Raw genomic sequence first — 21,570 nt, 5'->3', positions numbered from 1 at the left:
TTGAAAACAAAGAATGGCCAAGTCAATTAAAAATGATTTTTTCAAAATTACTAATAAAATTGAGAAAAATAAAGCTAAAATCAAAATACTTAGAAGATACATTACTACCTATCACACATACTTAAAAAGTGAGAAAATATTATGAATAACTTCCTGCTGATATTTAAAAACAAGATAGACCATGTACCAACAACTCCTAGGAAAATAAAGCTTACCAAAGCTACATGAAGAAAATTTGAAATCTAATATTCCTGTAACTACAAAAGAAATATGCATAATTTCAAATTCTCCATCAAAGGAAACTCTGGATTAAGGCAGCTATTCTGATTAAATAAATAAGTAATAAATAAATAATACCAAGATTGCATACACTATTACAGAGAATAAAACTTTAATACAAACTTTCCAGATCAACACAAACCAGAAAACTAAGCATAATTCAATACTAGAAAGATGTAAGTACTCTCCAAGTTACTCTATATATCCAATGTAATCACAGCATTCCAAACTTTATCACATTCTTATTGTAGAACTTGACAAATGATTTTAACTTTATATGAAATTTCAAAGGCCAAGGATAGACATGTGGCAAATAGAAGATAAGGAAGATATGTTTTAGGGCTTATCATAAGATTTGATAAAGTAGGATTTGGGGTCCTAAAAAAAGAGAAATAAACTGGTGGAAATCAAAAGAGAGTTTAGATCAAGCCCAGGACATGATTTAAAGGGGGAAAAAAAAATAAATGGAATTATAAAACATTGGGAAAGAATTGTCCTTTTCAGTAAATGATGCTAAATCAATTGCATAACCTTGTGGAAGAAAATAAAGCTTGGTGTTCACCTTACATCACACACAAAATTCAATCACAACAGAAATCAATAGGTAAAATGCAAAATAATTAAATTCCAGAAGTTAACATAGGCAAATATCTTACAGTCTGGCGATAAGCAAAGATTTAATCAACAGGACACTAAAAAAAAGCACTAAACATAAAGGTAAAACTGATAAATTGATCTACGTGTCAGAGATATATCCCAAGTCATTTAGACTTGCATTCTTTTTATTAATCAAAAAGTAGAAACAACCCAAATTCCCCTTAGGAGCAGGATGGATACCTAAACAGCACTTCATAAATAGAATGGAATACAAAGCATCATTAAAATCAACAAACTGCAGCTCCATACAACAGAAATGGATCTCACAACAGAAATGGATAAAAATGTGAATGCAAGAAGCCAGACCCAAAAGTACACATCTTGTATTATTTCATTTACATAAAACAAAATGAAAACCTAAGCAGTGATGTTTAGAGAACTTAAAGCTATAAATAAACGCAAAGGAATAAATGTCAAAATATAGGTAACATTACATGAGATTTTGAGAGGGGCTCTCTGCTACATGGGCTACATTCAGCCTCTTGACCTAAGTGTCTCAGCTAACCGCACATTTACTTGGATATATGTCATTGGGCTGTAGAATTCTCTGTTGTCCGCACATTTTGTTACATTCGACATGCCATGAGTTACAAGAGCAGGAACCATGAGGAGAGAGAGGACAGAGAAGGAAGAGGGGAGAGTCTCCCTCTCCCACTCAGGTATCAGGTAGTATTTCTGAAAAAACTTCTCTGAAATATGTATGGTGTATTAATTTTGGCATATTTAAATCCGGATTTCCAGGTCCTAACTAAACCCTAGTTCAACTTGAGCAGTAGTCAGAAAACTCGAACATCTGAATGATTAATGTTATCTGTTAACAACTGAAGTAACCAAAAGGACGCGGGTCATCAACATCAAACATGATATTTACAGTTTCATCTGTAATGTAATGTGTGATGTAAGGTGAGCACCAAGCTTTATTTTCTTCCACAAGGTTATGCGATTGATTTAGCATCATTTACTGAAAAGGCTACTGCCTTTTGCACTTCCCAGAAGTTCACATTCCCTTATTTGTTTCCCAAGGAACTCTTTTGAAAAGAGTCGTGAAGATAAGAGTTAAAATGTTACCAAGAAGCACACTGTGTAATCTTTGTTAAGTATAACAAGGAAAATTCTGTCCAATTCGTCCCTGTCTCTGGACACAAATGGAACAGTCGACTATTTGATGTTATTTTAAGTCTTAACGTTTGACTTCATTATAATATTATGTTATAGAATCCACAACAATTACCTGAGATTTGATGCTTAATGACTATTTGTTAATATCTTATTCTACTTATTTTTAAGCCCATTTTAGTTGAAAATCCTTCCTTGAAGGAAGTAACACTTAAATGGAAGTCTGTTCTATAAATGGATAAAAATTATGCTGTTCAGGTGTTCATTTTGGAGGGCTTCGGCAGTCAGAATCTCAAGCTTGCCTTCCACAATAGGGAACACATTCTGACAATTCCATTCGCGTGTTCCCTATGTTAGTAGAAATGCCAGTATTTATATGAAAATTAATATAATAGAGTCAGTATGGGTAATAATTCACTTGGAAATAAAAGTTTACACTTCTGCATGACTCAATCAGTTTTCTGATCATGGTAAATGACTTACTTGACTTCTCTATTATCAGGCAACCCTCATGGCTTTTCAGCCGGTTGGTTTTTTAAGAATGCCAAGTTAGCAGCTTCATTCAAGAATAAAAAGTGACTTTTAAAATTGGAAAACCTGAGCTTTTTAAAATTTAATAACAAGAGAAAAGATCTTCACTGGAAGGGGAAGTTTAATAGTCAGTTATTTGATTAAGGTGCATCCAAAAGCTAGCAAAACATACTAATTTGTATTCAGTTCTCACGAATACCACAGCAAACAAATCCTGGCAGAGAGTTTCAAAGATCATAAAAATCTTGCATTGCATTGAAAACTGTTTTTGTCTAGATTTTTTAAAGCTGGCTTTGCTTCTATTATTTATGTTTTCTTTATGCACTTGAGTGGCACAAGGTGTCCTATACTACACAAAGTTTGGTCAGCCTTCTCAGCAGGCTCAGATGAAGATTTCGAGAACCTTTACTATGTTATTATTTCGACTCCCCCACCCACTGAAAGCAGTACTTTCTTTTTTTTTTTTTTTTTTTTTAAAGATTATTTATTTATTTATTTATTTGACAGAGAGAAATCACAAGTAGATGGAGAGGCAGGCAGAGAGAGAGAGAGGGAAGCAGGCTCTCCGCTGAGCAGAGAGCCCGATGCGGGACTCGATCCCAGGACTCTGAGATCATGACCTGAGCCGAAGGCAGCGGCTTAACCCACTGAGCCACCCAGGTGCCCCTGAAAGCAGTACTTTCTCCAGCACCAGTGGAAGGGTGTTGAAAGGTCTGGTAAGGTGTGTGAAACTAACTATAATTTAGCATTTCGCAACATATTTAGAGTTGCATAAAAATAGTTCACCTGTTCTTTTTATATGCTGATCCTAGTGTTGTATCTTCTGGCATAATGAAACTAATTTGGCAGAAACAAGGAAGCTGGTTGATACTTTGTGTGTTATTATTGACTGAAGAGTAAAGAGGCCAGATTTCTCTTATAATTTCATTTTTCCTACTGTGGAGGAAGAAGAAAAGACAATCGTCGTATTTCTGAATTTGTACTAATGATCATGAATATGATGTTTGTCTTTGAGAGCACACAATGATTTGTTCTACTAATCAGCTTGTCAATAGAATAATGGTACCATTTGTCCAACACACATGTTCCTGTGACAGGTACGATTTTCTATATCCCATCAATTCCATCTTCATATACTACCTTTCAGTCTCATAAGAATCATCAGAAAATTTTCAAAAAAGAATTTCAGAAAGGACTATTATCATGTAGCTTACTTTCTTCTGCTTGGTAATGTACTGAAAACAATCGTGCTATCCTCTATATCCATTAGTACCCAATACCATTAATTATTTTGCTAAGATTTATTTTACTGGCTCTTAAAGCTCAAACATCGGAAAACCCGCTCCGTGGCATATCAAATATATTACAAAGGCATATTTTTTCCAAAGTCCTAGTTTTCTTCTTTTTCTTATAATTCTACTTTGATATTAGCTATTTTAAAACACTTATCCTTGAGCTTGAATTCTTAAATTTCAGATTTTCATTCTGCATATACGGATGGGAATTCCTAATGGGAATAACCTTTAAAACAAGTCGATAGAAATATCAGCAAACAAAAGTCTGCAATTAAATCAGCTGACACCGTGGGTCTGAGGCATCATGTGAAGATGAGCCATGGGACAAGAACACCAGGCTTCAGGTGACATTCACCCAACAGATGATTATGCAAGAGATGGAGATATTAAGGCCAATGGGTGCTAATTTATGGCCTTTAAAAATGCAGTTAAATGCATGCATCACTCTTTTTTTTAAATATGAGAATTATATGGAGCAACATAAAAGGGAAGCAACCTTTTTTCATTTATTATTTTGCGCTTCAAAAAGCTTGAAGAAAATAAAACACCTTTTTTTAATTCCTCTATAGAAGGAAACAGTTCTCATCTGTGGAATGAGGTTTAAGCTTCACATCACCTACGTAAATTCTTCTTACGTCTCTTTTATCTGTTCCAGTATGCCTCCTTGACATTTATAGGCCAGCAAATAGACTCCCTGTTGGCTAATTTAACATCTGCAGATTGTGTTCCTTATGAGCATAAAATCTGAATAACTTAGATGTCCTAAAATTCCTTATACTGTCTCAGAAAGCTTAGCCTAGCTCTGAGACCTCTCTCCTAGCTAGGAACACACAGAGTGAATTTTGGACTGAATGAATGAAACAGTGACTGTCTGCATGTGACAATTCCTGGGGATGAGCTCCTTAATAATTTACTGAAGTATTTGTAGAATTAAAGACTTTTCACATGTAAAGCATGCCTCCCTTCTTCTACTCCCTAACTCCTTAACTCCATGTAGATTCATTAAGCACTATAAATGAGTACTTAGGAAAGTCTGTTGTGTGAACGGGAGCTCACAAGGTATTATGACAAGTAACATGAACAGAATATTCCAGAAACTTGGTAATCTAATAGAAGTCATAAAATTTATATACTAAACCACCATTAAAACGTTCTATGTAGGGGCGCCTGGGTGGCTCAGGGGGTTGTGCCTCTGCTTTTGGCACAGGCACAGGTCATGGTCTTAGGGTCCTGGGATCTAGCCCTGCATCAGGCTTTCTGTTCAGTAGGGAACCTGCTTCTCTCTCTCTCTGTGCCTGCCTCTCTGCCTACTTGTGATCTCTCTCTCTCTCTGACAAATAAATAAATAAAATCTTTTTAAAAAAGCAAAGTTCTATGTAAGCAAGTATATCCTATTATGGTACAAGTGCCTGAGCATAGTCAGGGTAAAGGAACATTCAAAGTGAAATAGAATTACTCAAATAAGCCTTCTTGGAGAAATCTTTTCTTAAACCAAGTGTGAGAAGATGATCAGCAGAAATTGGGGAAGGAAATTGGCTACCTTCTAGTCAGCACTGATGTCATAAGGTAAAACTCCTCGTTAAATGGCCTCACCTTTTATAGTCACCACATTTAGTTTCTTTTGTTTTTTAAATGATTAAATTGCCATCTCTGTTAAAACCATATGTTTCTTTTTTACACAAAACCATAATTATTTGTATAAGATTGCATTCTCAGAAATAATCATTGCCTGTATCAGGATTGGCCAATTAGTAGGCATTTGTTGAATTGTTTAATAACAGGTAGAGAAGGAATCAAGTCATAAACAAGGTTCACTTTATCAGGAAAAACTGCCCTCCCATTGCAGAAATGTTATTATCTCCCAAATTTGGACTCATGAATAAACCTTGTTCTCCAATTCAGATATATTAATGCTTCCTCCTCCCTGAGGAATTTGAGGTAAACTTGCTAACGTTCCTTTATGTTGATACAAATTGTTTCTGTCATAGAAGTGAACTGAAAGAAACATTAGTCAGCCCATAGCTAAAATTTAAAATAAATCAGAAATCACATTGCTGGTGCCTATCATTCCCAATGAATCACCAACAACGCAGAAACATTCCAGTTGTGCTAGATACACCAGCAGACAAATTGGTTTTAAAGAAAGCAGGTGACCAGCAAAAGCAAGCAAGACTGCAGAATAGGGAATCATCCTTTCTGGTAGAAGAATAGAGAAAACAATATTCATAGTATTTCTCAATTAATAATTGCTATCAGATTCAAATGCAACTCTTGAGTAACTGGTAATAAATAAATATATATAATAAATTAATATATATATAAATATATATAAATAAAATAAATTAGTAAATAAATAGGTCCTATTTTGCTTTTTAAAGATACGGACGGATGTTACTACACTGATAGAGAATACTTTTTTTTTTTCTTTTTTTAACCTGCGACTCAAAACTTTTACATTTGATGTGATACAGCAGAAGTAAGCACAGGGTCATCTCTAGACCTGGATGGTCACTTTGGTATTTGCAGGGGTGCTGACAATTGAACTAAGTTTAAGAAGGAGTAAGACTTAGAGTAAGGTGTAGGTAACGTCATCCAGACCAAAGAAACCTCATGAGCAAACACATACATTTTAAGCAGGGTATTGACTTGATCTGGTTGAGTTATAAATGGTTTGCTTTGACAGCAACGTGAGTACTAAGAGGGAAGGCAGAGAAATTAGGATGAATTTTTACAAACTGATTATATCTGTATAAATAAGCCCAAAATGAAGAGCTAGAATACTGTCCGTATCTAATAATTACTTCTCATGCTCCCTGGCAGTCACTGACACATGAAAGGACAACCACAGTCTTGACCTCTAAAATACCTGGGATTTTTTGCACTATATGTGAATGAGATAAACAATGTACTTTTTGTTTGGGTCATTTTTCATTCAGTAGTTGTTTGTCTCTCTTTTGCTCAGCTTCTTTATTCTCCATCATTTGGTCTTCTATATCACTAATTCTCTCTTCTGCCTCATTAATCTTAGCAGTAAGAGCCTCCATTTTTTATTGCACCTCATTAATAGCTTTACTTCAACTTGGTTAGATTTAAGTTCTTTTATTTCTCCATAAGGGGCTTTTATTTCTCCAGACAGGGTTTCTCTAATATCTTCCATGCCATTTTCGAGCTCATTTAGCACCTTGAGAATCCTCATTCTAAACTCTAAAACAAACATGTTACCAATGTTCTTATTGATTAGGTCCCTAGCCTTTGGTACTGCCTCTTGTTCTTTTTCTTGTGGTGACTGTTGCTGCCTTGTCATTTTATCCAAATAAGAATATATGAAAGAGAGAATAAAATAATAAGAAGGTGGCAAAGACCTCAGAAAAATGTAGACTAACCAAATCAGAAGAGACCTGAAATCAGGGGAAAAAGAAAGGGGATAAAAAGAAGTTTAAAAAAAATTTTTTTTAATATTATGTATATATGTATATATATATTTATTTTTTGAATAATATTTTTTAGGGGCACCTGGGTGGCTCAGTGGGTTGGGCTGCTGCCTTCGGCTCGGGTCGTGATCTCAGGGTCCTGGGATCAAGTCCCGCATCGGGCTCTCTGCTCAGCAGGGAGCCTGCTGCTTCCTCTCTCTCTGCCTCTCTGCCTACTTGTGATCTCTCTCTGTCAAATAAATAAATAAATAAAATCTTTAAAAAATAATAATAATAATAATATTTTTTAAAGATTTTAAAGGATCTTACCAAATCCTTTTTTTAGAAATTTTTAATTTCTAAAAAAAGGATTTGGTAAGATAGGTTGGTTGGGGAAAAAAGGAAAAGAAAGTGGAGAGAATTTGCTCAGGCTGGAGACTAGAACAAAGCCCTGTACTAGATTTAGGGTATTTTTTGATCTATTAGAAGTTTATTCCAAAATTTTTTAGAAGAAAAAACCATACATGTATATAAAAAATAAAGTTAAATACAGTGAAGGATAAAATATGACTATAATAATGAAGGTTTAAAAAGATTTTTTTATTAGAAAGGTATTATTGAGATAAATTAAAAAACATAAAAAGACGAAAGAGGAGGGCGCCTGGGTGTATCAGTGGGTTAAGCCACTGCCTTCGGCTCAGATCATGATCTCGGGGTCCTGGGATGGAGTCCCGCATCGGGTTCTCTGTTCAGCGGGGAGCCTGCTTCCCTCTCTCTCTCTGCCTGACTCTCTGCCTTCTTGTGATCTCTGCCTGTCAAATAAATAAATAAATAAATAAAATCTTTAAAAAAAAAAAAAGAGGGAAGAGGAAAAGTTAAAAAAAATTAGAATAAAAAAATAAAATTAAAAAATTTAATTAACTTTGCAAGATTAAAGAATCATGGGAAGAAAGCTATGAATTCCGTGCTTTGCTTTGCTTTCCCCTCCTCTGGAATTCCACTGTTCTTGACCAGTGAGCTTGGTCTTGGCTGACTGTTCTTGCTGATCTTCTGGGGGAGGTGACTATTGCTGTCATTCTCAAATGGTTTTGCCCGAGGGGGAATTGCCTTGCCTTTGCCAGGGGCGGGGCTAAGTAATCTGCTCGAATTCACTCTTGGGAGCTTTTGTTCCCTGAACACTTTCCGTAGAGCTCTGGAGGATGGGAATGAAAATGGCGGCCTCCCAATCTCCAGCAGGAGGAGCTGAGAGTTCAGGCCCCATTCCTCAGTGTATCTTCAGAGAAAAGCACTCAATCACCCACATCTCTCTGGTCTCCGGCCATGCTCCAAGCCCACCCGGCCCCTGATCCAGCGTTTCTGTCTCTGGCACACAGCCCCATTTGGAGTCTCCAAACCCAGCAGATTCCTGCCACTCTGCTCTTCCGGTGGCTCTCCCCAGATCTGCCACTTGTAGGGTCCCTGCTCAAAGAGCAGTGGTCTGAATGTGCCACAGATCACAGTTAGGATAATCCCAAACTAAGAGCTCACTTCTCAGCTCTGTCTCTGTAGTCAGCTTTCCGCTCTAATACCTGTGAGATCTGCTATATTCGGACACCTCTGATCTTTCTGTGACCCCGTGGGACCTGAGACCACATTGTCCCACGAGGGCTCCACCCCCACTTAGCCTCTGAAGTGATGTCCCTCAGTGGAGCAGACTTTTAAAAGTTCAAATTTTGTGCTCTATTGCTCCACCACTTGCCGGGAGCCAGCCCCTACCCCCGCAGTCTATCTTCCCGTTGTTTTGGATTCACTTCTCCACCAGTCCTACCTTTCAGGAAGTGGTCAATTTTCTGTTTCTAGAATTGATGCTTTTCTTCTCTTTGATCTCCTGATGGATTTGTAGGTGTTTGGAGTGATTTAATAACTCTCTAATTGAACTCCTGTGACCTGATATCCTCTCAGTCTGCTACTCTTCCACCATCTTGACTGCTACCTCCTCTAGTTATCTGAAACTCTTAAGAATGAGACAGAAATTGGGATAATTTTTGTAACTCAACAAAGTCATGGAATAAAGATGTTCATAATAGTTACTTATTTTTGATATTCTTGGAATTTTAGTGTTAAGAACTTTTTACCTTACATTATATATTGACTATAGCAGTTTGTCTTCTCTTTGTAACCTTCCTCTCTCTCTTCTGGTGTCACTGTTGTTACAGGTTGTCATAATTTTCTTTATAGTTTCAAAGGACAAACTTCTGAACTTTTGGCTTTGTTAATTTACTGTTTATTTGCTACGTCATTGGTTCTTTACTGAATTATTTCCCTTCTTCTCCATCCTTGTCATTTAATTTGTTCTTCTCTAGCTTTGTAAGATGAACATTTACGTAATTGATCTTTGGCTTTTCCTATTTTCTATCATAAGAATGTAAAGCTAGTTTTTCTCTCTAAGCATAGTAAATGCCTTCTGCAAATATTGGTATGTAATGTGCTCATCATAATTTATTTAAAATTGCTTGTAATTTTCTAAATTGACCCATGAATTCTTCTTTTTTGACCTATGTGTTATTAAAAAGCAAGTTGTTGTTGTTATTTTGAAATACTTGGGACTTTCTTAGATGTCTAGTTTTACTGATTCTAATTTGCTTCTGTTTGTGTCAGAGGACATAGTCTGAAAGAGTGCGTTCCTTTTAAATTGAAGAACATTTGTTTTCTGGCTCAGAGAACAACATTTATTGGTAAACGTTTCATGTATTCCAGAGAAGAACTTGTATTGTCTAGGTATTGGATGTAGTTTTCTAGGAATACCATTTGGGATAAAGTAATCAATAGTGATATTCAGGTCTGCCATATCTCTATTGATACATTACCTAGTTGGCCTGTCAATTACTGAGTGGTGTTAAAGATCACAATTATAATATTGGATTTTCCTGGTAGTTTTGCCAAAAAATCATACTTCAGCTATTTTGCAGTTCCATTATTTCCATTATTTGGAGAATACATAGTTATAAGTGTTAAGTTTTTCTGATATATTGAGCCTGTAGTCATTATAGATTGTCACTTCTGCCCTCTGGTAATATTCCTTGTCTCACTATTTGTTCTTATATTTAGACAATTATTCTAGTTACTCTTGCTTTATTATGATTCAAGATGCATAGTCCATAATTTTGCTTCCTTTTAGTTTCAGTGTCTTTGCGCTTTTTGATTTAACATATATCTTTAGTAAAACCATATACTTGAGTCTAGATTTTTCACCTAGCCTAAAAATCTCAGTCTTCTGAGAATTTAGTCTACTTACTTGTACTGCAGTGATTTAAATGGTTAGATTTTTATTTATTTTATGATTTTTAGTAATAGACCCTATTTTTAGAGCAGTTTTTAAAAAACATTTTATTTATTTATTTATTTATTTATTTATTTGAAAGGGAGCTGGGGAGGGCCAGAGGCAAAGGAAGAGGGGGAGAGAGAATCACAATCAGGCTCCATGCCCTGTGCATAGCCTGGTGTGGGGCTCAGTCTCACAACTCAAAGACCATGACCTGACTTGAAATCAAGAATCAGATACTTAACAGACTGAGCCACCCAGGCACCCCTAGAACAGTTTTAATTTCACCAAAAAAGGAGCTGCAAGTACAGAGACTTCCTATATACCCTTCACACCACCATACATGTAGTTTCCCACTATTAGTATCTTGTATTAATGAGATACAGCTGTTAAAAGGATGGGCCAATACAATTACATTATTATTAACCAAAGTTCTTAATTTACTTTCTTCCTATTGTCAATTCGATTGCTTTTGACAAATATAGAACTACATGTATCCACTGTTATAGTAATATACCTGATCCTCTGCCCTAAAAATGCCATTTTCTGCCTATTTTCCACTCTGTCCCTCCCCTCAACCCCCTAGCAACTGTTGAGGTTTTTTACTACCTCCACTGATTTATCTTTTCCAGAATGTCATACAGTACATAAACTTTTCAGATTGGCTTTGTTTTACTTAGCAATATGTATTTAAGTTTTCATGTCATTTCATGGTTTGTTAGCTCATTTCTTTTTAGCCCTGAACAATATTCCATTACCTGGATGTGTCACAGTTTGTTTATTTACCTTTTGAAGGACATCTTGGTTGCTTTTGAGTTTGGGCAATTCTCAGTGAAGCTGCTATAAACATTTCTGTGGAAGATTTTGTGTGGATATTTATCTTCCACATTTGTTCTGTATGCGAGTTTTCAATTTATTTAGGTACCTGCCAATAAAGTGCACATATTGGACTATATGCTAATTTTTGTAAGAAACTGTCAAACTGTTTTTCAAAGTGGTTATAAATTTTGCATTCCATCAACAATCTATTTGAGTTCCTATTGATCTATATCCTCACCAGCATTTGGTGTTATCAGTGTCTTGGATGTTTGGTGCTCTAAAATCTGTGGAGTGGTGTCTCATTGTTTCATTCCTTTGTTTTGAGAGAGTGCGCATTTGCGTGTGTTGTGTGGGGTAGGGGCAGAGGGAGAGAGAGAATCTTAAGCAGGCTCCCTATTGAGTGCAGATTCTGACATGGGGCTTGGTCTCACAACCCTGAGATCATAACTTGATTCAAAATCAAGAGTCAGAACTTTTCATTTTGAAATAGTAAATAGGGGCACCTGAGTGGCTCGGTGGGTTAAAGCCTCTGCTTTCGGCCCAGGTCATGATCCTGGGGTCCTGGGATTGAGCCCCGCATTGGGCTTTCTGCTCAGCAGGGAGCCTGCTTCCTCCTCTCTCTCTCTCTGATCTCTGTCAAGTAAGTAAATAAATCTTTAAAAATAAATAAATAAATAAAATAGTAAGTAATTACTTTTATCTGCTTTTAACCAACTGAGCCACCAAGTGCTCCTATCTCATCATTTTAATTAGCAATTCCCTGGCAACTTAAGATGCTGAACATCTTTTCAAGTGCCCACTTGCTATCTGTGTATCTTCTTTTGTGAGGGATCTATTCATATTTTATCCAAATTTTAATTAGGTTATTTTCTTAATATTGTACTTTAGGATTTCTTTATATATATCAGATACCATTCTTTCATCATATGTGTTTGCACATATTGTCTACTAGTCTGTGCCTTTTTATTTGCATAACAATGTCTTTTTAAAAATATTTTATCGTATTTATTTGACAGAGAGAGAGTGAGAGAGGGAACACAAGCAGGTGAGTGGGAGTGGGAGACAGAGGGAGAACCCGACCTCCTGCTGAGTAGGGAGCCTGATGTGGGGCTTGTCCCATTCTTGACCTGAGCCAGAGGCAGATGTTTAATGACTGAGCTACCCAGGCCACCCCTATGTGACAGTGTCTTTCACAGAGAATACATTTTTAATTTTAGTGAATTCCAACCTATTAACTTTTTTTTCATGGATCACTCATTTCAGGTTGAAACAAAAAATAATCACCAAACTCAAGATAATCTAGATTTTTTTTTTCCTGAGTTTTATAGTTTGGTGTTATATATTTTAGTCTATGATCCATTTTGAGCTAATTTTTCTGGAAGGTGTAAGATCTGTGTCTAGATTCGTTTTGTGCATGTAGATGTCCAGTTTTAACACTATTTGTGTTAAAGAGACTTCTCTTACTTCATTGTCTTGCTTCTTTGTCAAAGGTCAGTTGAATATATTTGTGTGACTCTGTTTCTGGGCTCCCTCTTCTGTTCTGTTGATCCATCTGTTCTTTCACACACACCACACTGTCTTGGTTACTGTCGCGTTACATTCAGTCTCAAGTTGGGTAATATCAGTCTTCCAGTTGTGTCCTTCCCCTTCCCTGTTGTGTACTATTCTGGGCCTTTATCTCTTCCTACAAATTTAAGAATCAGTTTGTCAATGACCATAAAAACACTTGTGGGAATTAGGGTTGTGTTGAGTTCGTATTTCAAGTTGGGAAGAACTGACATCTTGACAGTGTTGAGCCTTCTCAAAAATGAAACTGGAACATCTTCAGATTTCTTTAGGTCTTTGATTTCATTCATGGGTTTCACATTCTTCCTCATGTAGATTTTCTACATGTCTTTCTTTAGATTTATATGTGTTTCACTTGGGATATGTTAATGTAAGTGATATTGTGTTTTTAATTTCAAATTCTGCTTGTTTATTGTTAGTAGTCCTTTTTAGTATCCTTTAGAAAGGATATTTTCTACCATTCTGTCCTTGACTTCATACATGTTTTCTTCTTTCTAGTCTGTTGTTAAGCTCATCTACTGAATTTTTGAAAATATATTAAAATTCTCAAATTTATAAGTCTCATGTTTTTAATTTTTATTTTTTGAGATTATGTGTATGCATTTCTTTACATATTTTAATGTGTTTATAACAGTTTATTTAAATTCCTTTTCTAGTCGGTACAACATCTTGATTACTTTCAAGTACTGATTTTTTTCTTTTGTATGAGTAATTTTCCTGTTTGTTGACATATTCATTTGCTTATTTTTAGTTTGAAAATTTTTAAAGATTTATTTATTTTAGAGAGAGCACAAGATGGAGGAAGATCATCTACCTGTTCTTGGCCCCACCACCAGAACAGTCTTGGGCTGGGTGGGTTATAGAGCTGAGCCGCTGTCACGGTTCTGTTCTTACATTAGCAAAAACAATTAAATAAAAGCAACTTTGGATTTAAAAAAAATCTTTGGGAGGGGCAGACGGAGAGGGAGAGAGAATCTCAAGTAGACTCTATGCTGAGCCCAGAGCCAGATGCAGTACTAGATCTTATGACCCTGAGATCACAACCTGAGCTGAAACCAAGAGTCAGGTACAACTGACTGTGCCACCCAGATGCCCCTTAATTTCAGATTTGGATCAATAGATTGTGCAGTGCATATTGTACATTTTGAACAATGTATTTAGAAGGTCAGAGTCTGTGATATCTCTGAGGAGTGATTTTCTGCTAGCATACAGTTAATTTGAATGGACTCAAACTCCAGACTGGATTTCCCTTCAGATAATGGTAACTGAAATCTCTGCTGAGATTTTTTAGTTTGTAAAAGATGCTTTTTCTTTGTCAGACCCCACCACTTCCCCCCACCCCTACCATCCCCTGGCTCTTCCCTGTGGTTGTATAATTTAGTGGTCAGCAAAGGATTTGGATAAGTTTTACATGCAGGTTTTGGCATTGACCTCATTTGCTTTCCTTCTCCCCATGTTCTTCATTTAACTCTAGATTTGTAGTCTGCTCCAAACTCTGTGCTCTGACATACCAAGCCAGGAAGTCTGTAGCTTTCGACCTTCCTAAGAAGCACATAGATTTGAGACTGTAACTGAACAAAGACTCACAAATTTGTTACTTTGACAAGTGTGGTTTCTTCTTTCCATTATAGACTCTTCTTTGGTATTAGTTTACGTTTGCTTCCTTTTCATTGCCTTTAAGTGGACTTCTCTGAGATTTTCTCTTGGAACATTAACCTAAATTAACTATACTACATTGATAATGAAGAAGTTCAGGACATGTGATCCCAACACACGTCCCTTTGGTATATAGATTATTTAGAGTTGAAGTCTCTCTCTGAATTCCCCTCACCTGCATAAAGAGAGATCCTCCAAGGATCTCAATCATGATAAATCCCCTCCCTGGGTGTTTCATCACCCAGAGAAGGCTGACTATTGTCACAGAAAGAAAACGAGAAGTTGACACCAGTTTGGCACAAACTATGCTATCTCCCATCCATTCTTCTAAGGGCCCTTTCATCATTGCTCAAAATCATTGGCTCTCCCCTGAGATGCCTTCACCCCTCTGCCCATTCTTTTATTAAGATGGTGGATAAGCTTTTACAATTCCCTGCCTTTGGGGTATTCACTCTTTCCCTGTGACGTTCCTGTGCGTGGAGTTAAAAACCCATCAATTTGTATCCTATTTTCCGGTTAATTTGTTTCAGTTTATTCCATAGGCTAAGCTATCAAATGCAGGATTGTTAGAGGGAAAGTCTTTGCTCCCCTAGAACAGAATTGAATAGTTCTGAGTTAGGAATCATCCACAGTAGTGAAAATCATTGTCATCTTTTATGCTTTCATAGCCTAGGCATATGGGGTGAAAAATGTAATACAGTTTTACATTTTCACATTTTATTAGTACATGAGAGTATGCAAATCTTGCCAAAACAACACCTTAAGTTTTGGTCTTTGCTCTCTAGAAAAGCCCTGCTAAGTTGTTACTTCTATCTTTTATTTTTTATCTAACCTTCATTTCAGAAAGACGGGTTTTGCTAGGTTTTGGTTTTGGGATGATAATGCTTTTATCATGTAACTGTATGGCTCTTATTTCATTGCTTTGTAGGTTTTATGATGGCTGCATCATAAGAAACAGGTGTTTAGGCAGGACTTTGCTGATGGATTTAAAAAAACAAACAAAACCCTCCTACAATTAAAAAATAAAATAGCAGACGATCTAAGTGTACTAAAGGGAGAAAATATTTAGGGTAACTCTTTGCCAGTTGCTTTGAATGTTAATCATACAGCTACTCTGTGTCCTTGCAATTGCACTCCTAATTATGTATACTAGAACACTGAAAAAGTAAGTCCGTTGAAAGTCTTGGACATAATGTTTATAGCATGTTGATGCAGAGTAGCCCAAAAGTGGAAATAACACAGATGCCCATCGATGGGAAAAGGGATAAACAAACTGCAGTATAATCATAAAACTAAATACCACTTAGTCATAAAAAAGAATGAGCTCCTGATGCATACAACCACATGGATAAATATTAAAAACAATTATATTCAGTTGACAAAGTTTTACACACCAAAAAATATGTGTAAGAAATTACAGAATGGGTAAAACTAAACTATGGTGATAGAAATGATTTTGCTTGATGTTTGGTGGTGGATGAATTTGTTGTTTGAGTGTTGATTGACAAGAGACATATGAAAATACTCTGGAGTCATGGGGAAATGATCTGAGCCTTGATACTCAGGTGGAGTATTGAAGCTGATTGATTTTCAAACTCTAATTCTGAAGTAATTTAAGATCTGAGCATGTCACTGTAGGTAAGTTGTTCCTTAAATAAATAAATAAATAAATAAATATGCAAGAACACTTGAACAGAAACATCATAAAAAGGACTCATCATTATTAGTTATCAGGTAAAAAATTACATTAATAGATATGACCTCATAACAAACGGCTATAATTTAAAAGACAGCATCCAATGTTGGCTACAATATGAAGAAGAAAATGGTAAAATGTTATTGAAAAGTAATTGTTGATTCTATATAAGGTTTAACATAACCCTACTCTACTACCCAGGAATTTAATAGTAGTTACTGACTCAACCTGAATTGTCTGTGTTCCAGGAAGCAGGTGATAGGAGGGAGGAAGTGCTTCCTAGGTATATGTAGTAAGATCAGACACCCAAGGAAGCTGAACACTGAATGCTCCTTGCTCCTGAAAGTAGGGCAGTGATATGGAGGGGGGCCAAAAGAAGGCATCTAGAGCAGGTCCTGCTATCCTAGGAAACAGGATAGTGACAGGTTAGGTAGAGAAGGTGGACAGAGTGACTGGAAGTTTGGTTATTTCATGTCAAGTTTGTTGATTGGGCAAATAAGTCAACACATTGGGAATAGTTGCATATACACTTATGTAACACACTAGCAAAGGATTCAAAAACATGGCAGGGGCAAAGTCCAGTTTGAACTTTGAGATTTGGGGTTGGAATTGGAAATATCGGTATGAAATCTTACCATCTTTTTTAATATACAATTTAATCCCAATTATTCATGGATTACATTTCAGGATTCATTTGCTTGCAAGAATTTATTTATAACCCCCAAATCAACCTAGTCTTTTCATAGTTAATTGCAGACATGAAAAGAGTCATAAAAAAATCAGAATTGTCTAACTTGCATGTTGCCAACTCAGGGCAAACAAAACAATGCCCTGCTTTTTGTTTAAATGCCCATACTGTGAACACATTTTTTTTTTTCAGTCTGCTTAGTGCATGGTTTTCACATTTCTGTATGGCGGCGGGGGGCAGATTTTCATGTTTAAAATGCCCCCAAGCAGTCCGCCCACCTCCCTTTCTGCCTCCGCAGCCGCCATGGCGCCCGTGAAAAAGCTCGTGGCGAAGGGGGGCAAAAAAAAGAAGCAAGTTCTGAAGTTTACCCTTGATTGCACCCACCCTATAGAAGATGGAATCATGGATGCGGCCAATTTTGAGCAGTTTCTTCAGGAGAGAATCAAAGTGAATGGAAAAGCTGGAAATCTCGGTGGAGGGGTGGTAACCATTGAAAGGAGCAAAAGCAAGATCACTGTAACTTCCGAGGTGCCTTTTTCCAAAAGGTATTTGAAATATCTGACCAAAAAGTACTTGAAGAAGAATAACCTCCGTGACTGGCTGCGTGTGGTGGCCAACAGCAAGGAGAGCTACGAGCTACGCTACTTCCAGATCAACCAGGATGAGGAGGAGGAGGAGGACGAGGATTAGAAGTCCTGTGTCTGGGATATTTTGTATAATCTTTAAATAAAATCTAGGAATCACAAAAAAATAAATAAATAAAATAAAATAAAATAAAATGCCCCCAAGCATAGTGCTGAAGTTCTGTCTAATGTTCTTTTTCAAAAAAATTTAATTAATTAATTAACATATTTACTTAAGAGAGGGAGAGAAAGGGGGCAGAGGGAGAGGGAGAGAGAGAATCTTAAGCAGGCTACACACCCAGCATAGAGCCTGAAGCCGGGCTCCATCTCACAACCACAAGATCATGACTTGAGCCAAAATCCAGAGTTGGTCACTTATCTAAATGAGACACCCAGGTGCCTCTCCATCTAGTGTTCCTAAGTACAAAGTAACTATGATATGCCTTATGGAAAAAACACATGTTTTTAGATAAGTTTTGTTCAGGTTTGACTGACACTGTTACCATGAGTTTTATATTAATGAATTAATAATATATATTTAAAAATATGTTTTCAACCAGAAACATGCATAGAATATGGTCATGTATTGATCAGTTAGTGGAAATGTGACCAGACACTGCTAGGAAATTAACGCTGTATACACAGGGACAATGATTCAGTGTTTCCTAATTTGGAACTTGCAATGACTTAGTAGAATAAAGTCTATTTTTATGCTATAAATAATGAGAATCAGGGGTGTGTTTGTGTGTGTATTCACAGAAGAGTTTAGGCTTACTGATAGCCACTTACCATTATTTTGGGCTTCTAAAAATCATCTGCATTAATAAGTCTTCTTGTCCAGGAATAACTTATACCAGAAAGTGAAGTTGGGCTCAAAGAATGATAAAGACATGTCAAAGTATATAAAAGCTTACTTGATGGTTCTCTCACTGAGTATTATCTCGGACAATTGGGCATCAAAATAATTAAAACTATCAGATTATATCCCCTTTCACAAAACAAACTCACGAGTCCATACTGACACAAGTATATAAAGGAGAAAAGAAAGCTCTTCTTTAATAAAGTAACACAATAAGGAAGTAATGATAGGCATTAATAACTGCAAAAATAATGATGGTGGCTGAAGCTTTGTTGAGGAACAGTGTGCTGGTATAATACTGAAATAGCTCTCTTCACAGTGATTTTCCCATGGAGAAATCTCCAGTCTGTTTATGAGGAAACATCCTCCAGACCCAGGTGGTGGATCATTTTATAATGTAAAAACTTGCAAAAGTTCAAGACTGTTAAGGATATAAGACAGGAAGGATTAAACAACTCTTTCAGATTGAAGATTTATGAAACATGAAAATGACAAGCAACTGTTTCCTGGGCAAGGAGCTGGACTAGAAATGGAAAAGATAGATTCATGCAGTGGCTCGCAAAATTACGGTGATGTCTCTGAACTGGAACATAGCATTGTAGGAATGTTGATTTCCTAAATGGGAGGGTTGTATATGGTTATATAGAAGAGGGTCCTGATTTTTAGAAGGTGCACACCAGAGTACTTGAACAGTGGTATGGCGTTATAACTGAAAAAGATTCTTTCTTTTCTTTCTTTTTTTTCTTTCTTTTTCTTCTATGCTTGTATATTTATATCTATGTAATATATCTACATAATCTATAATAAAGAGCAATATTTCTTGATCATTCCACTCAGGGGAATTTTTTAGAATAATTTTTAGGTTTAGCCACACAAGAAGTTATTATATTCACAGCTTTTAGTAACTTAATGAGGTCATTAATTTGTAGATATAATATTACAGTAATAACTTTCACTGCTATTTTAAGTAGAGAATGACATGTTCTTGTGGATGTGATTATTTCATCCAGTGCATTAGCTCAATTTCTCTGTGTAGCTTACCATCCCCATAAACTATATCCACTTTATGTCACAAAGGCACGTAATTGAAATTATAGTTTTTCTATTCAATTAGATTTTAAATTCTTGTCACAAATTTCTTCTATAAAGTTGCTAATAAAGCAAATATGTTGTTCATGATTAGTTTAGCATCTGTTTCAAGGTTCCCCGTTCTTAAAACTAAAGACAAACTTATTGGGAAGAACAAAAAATCCTCTTAGGAAGAATCTCCTTTTCTTTAATTTTGTTTCTTTGTATAAATTTTTAAAATTCATAAGGTAAATTTCAGTTTTTGTTAAATTATTGAAGTACAAAGTTGATTTTCATTAATGTTGTTGAAGTGTTCAATAGTAAATTTTAACTCAGCCATAATCCAAAACAATATGAAAACAAATTAGTCTAAGACACAAATCTCTATGACTTGAAAAAACATGCCTTATGGAGTGGTATCGTTGCAGTGGGTAGCTAGGCATAGTAATTACAGAATTACCATATAAAGGCTTTATTTCCTTGAACCCCTTTTATAAGCTTGTGTATGTATAAAAAGTATTTTTATGTTACAAGTGAAGAACTGAAATTCCTTTAATGTGAGACCTGTGCCTAGTTTTTGCTACACAAAATACTTAATTCTCAGGCAAAATTGAGTTAAATGCAAAAGGATTTATTTTCAATTGAAATAAATTCTACTTTTGCTCTAGATGCTTGTTAAACATAATGGTTTGCTTACACATAAAAGAATGGAAAAGAGTAGCAAAATATTCACTGCTTTCTTATGAATGGCAAGGTAGTCTCAACAGGAACTGAGAAAGAACTATACTACTGGCTTATGACAGAGCAGTCACCTCAAATGGAATGTCATCAGACTACATACTACAGCTCACTGACATTTTTTTCTCTAAGTCCACTACTCTGGCCGAGCCAAAGGTTCAGAAAAAGGGTTACATTCACTCAGTCTAGAGAGGAAGGTAAATGTTCATTCTGTCCTGTAGTGCTTCCCATCTTTCAATAAGACTTAAGACTTGATTTCCTTCCACACTCTCAAGCCTAAACACAAAACAACAATTTTTAAGTGGTTTTTTATTGTCAATGTGCTTTTCCATAAGATTTCATTTCCATTTAAATCAGATTTTACCATCCGAAGCCAAAACGTTTTCTCCAAGGCCTTTCAGAGACTTGTTTATTGGCTTCTGTATTAAAAATTGTGTCCTAAGACTAATATTGTAATAAAACAAATGTGAGTTCACTTCTTGGTGAGTTACAGATAGTGACTGTACCTGGTAGAGTTGTCTTAGAAAGGATGTTTTTTGAAGCAAACAAGATGTTGGGGAATGAGTTACAAAGCTCTGACTCCACAGTTAGGGGTGAGTGGGTTTCTTTTATTTAGGGTTAAGATGAATGTTCACAAAGGGGAGTTTTGCCATCCCATGTCCAGGCAGGTGTGATGTCATGCATGAGTACTTAGGAAACATGCCTATATATGCATTGTATGTTAGGTTCATGAGGTTTGTATTGCTCCTTGAGTGGAGATTTTCACATTATAATGAAACAGAGGTAACTGTTGGGTGAAGAAAAGGGAGGTATGGGCATGTTCTGAGAGACTGTATAAACTAGATGGGGCACTGGCTGTGATGAGCACTGGGGGTCATATGTAAATGATGAATAATGAAAATTTTACATCTGAACTAATACACTGTATGTTCACTAAGTGGAATGTACATGAAACGTTGACACTAAATAAATAAATAAATAAATAATAAGTAATAAACTAGATGGGGTTTGGGGCTACTTATCTCAGATAGGGAATGCAGGGCTTTGTTTTCTTCTGACCCAGCACTAAGGGTTTTCTACTCATTTAGTGTCTCTGATATGGCGAGGCTCTTTCCTTGTCTGATAGACTGTTCAATTTTTTTGCAGTCCCTTTTTTCCCTTAAAGTCCTTAGCTAATAATATTTTTGCCTTTTTTTTTTTTTTTTTTTTTTTTTTTTTTTTTTTGATTCTGACACTTTCGAGGAAGTTCTGCAAGACATGTGCTTGGG

General features: G+C 36.0%; 1 protein-coding gene and 1 long non-coding RNA gene across 2 annotated transcripts in view; both read left to right on the top strand.

Moving 5' to 3' along the window:
* The window catches only part of LOC116569319, a 208,568-nt gene that overhangs the window by 46,291 nt on the left and 140,707 nt on the right, over window positions 1-21,570 (top strand). The window lies entirely within an intron of this gene.
* Window positions 17,289-17,765, top strand: LOC116569317 (60S ribosomal protein L22-like). Its single transcript, XM_032305466.1, has one exon. The coding sequence runs from the start codon at window positions 17,318-17,320 to the stop codon at window positions 17,702-17,704; it is 387 nt and encodes a 128-aa protein (XP_032161357.1). The 5' UTR covers window positions 17,289-17,317; the 3' UTR covers window positions 17,705-17,765.

Source organism: Mustela erminea, chromosome 11, assembly GCF_009829155.1.
Source record: "Mustela erminea isolate mMusErm1 chromosome 11, mMusErm1.Pri, whole genome shotgun sequence".
Lineage (NCBI taxonomy): Eukaryota > Metazoa > Chordata > Mammalia > Carnivora > Mustelidae > Mustela > Mustela erminea.
This window is presented reverse-complemented; position numbering and strand designations above follow the sequence as displayed.

Bases quoted from the DNA above. Each gene is read 5' to 3' on its own strand.
- LOC116569317 (XM_032305466.1), top strand. From the start codon at position 17,318: ATGGCGCCCGTGAAAAAGCTCGTGGCGAAGGGGGGCAAAAAAAAGAAG.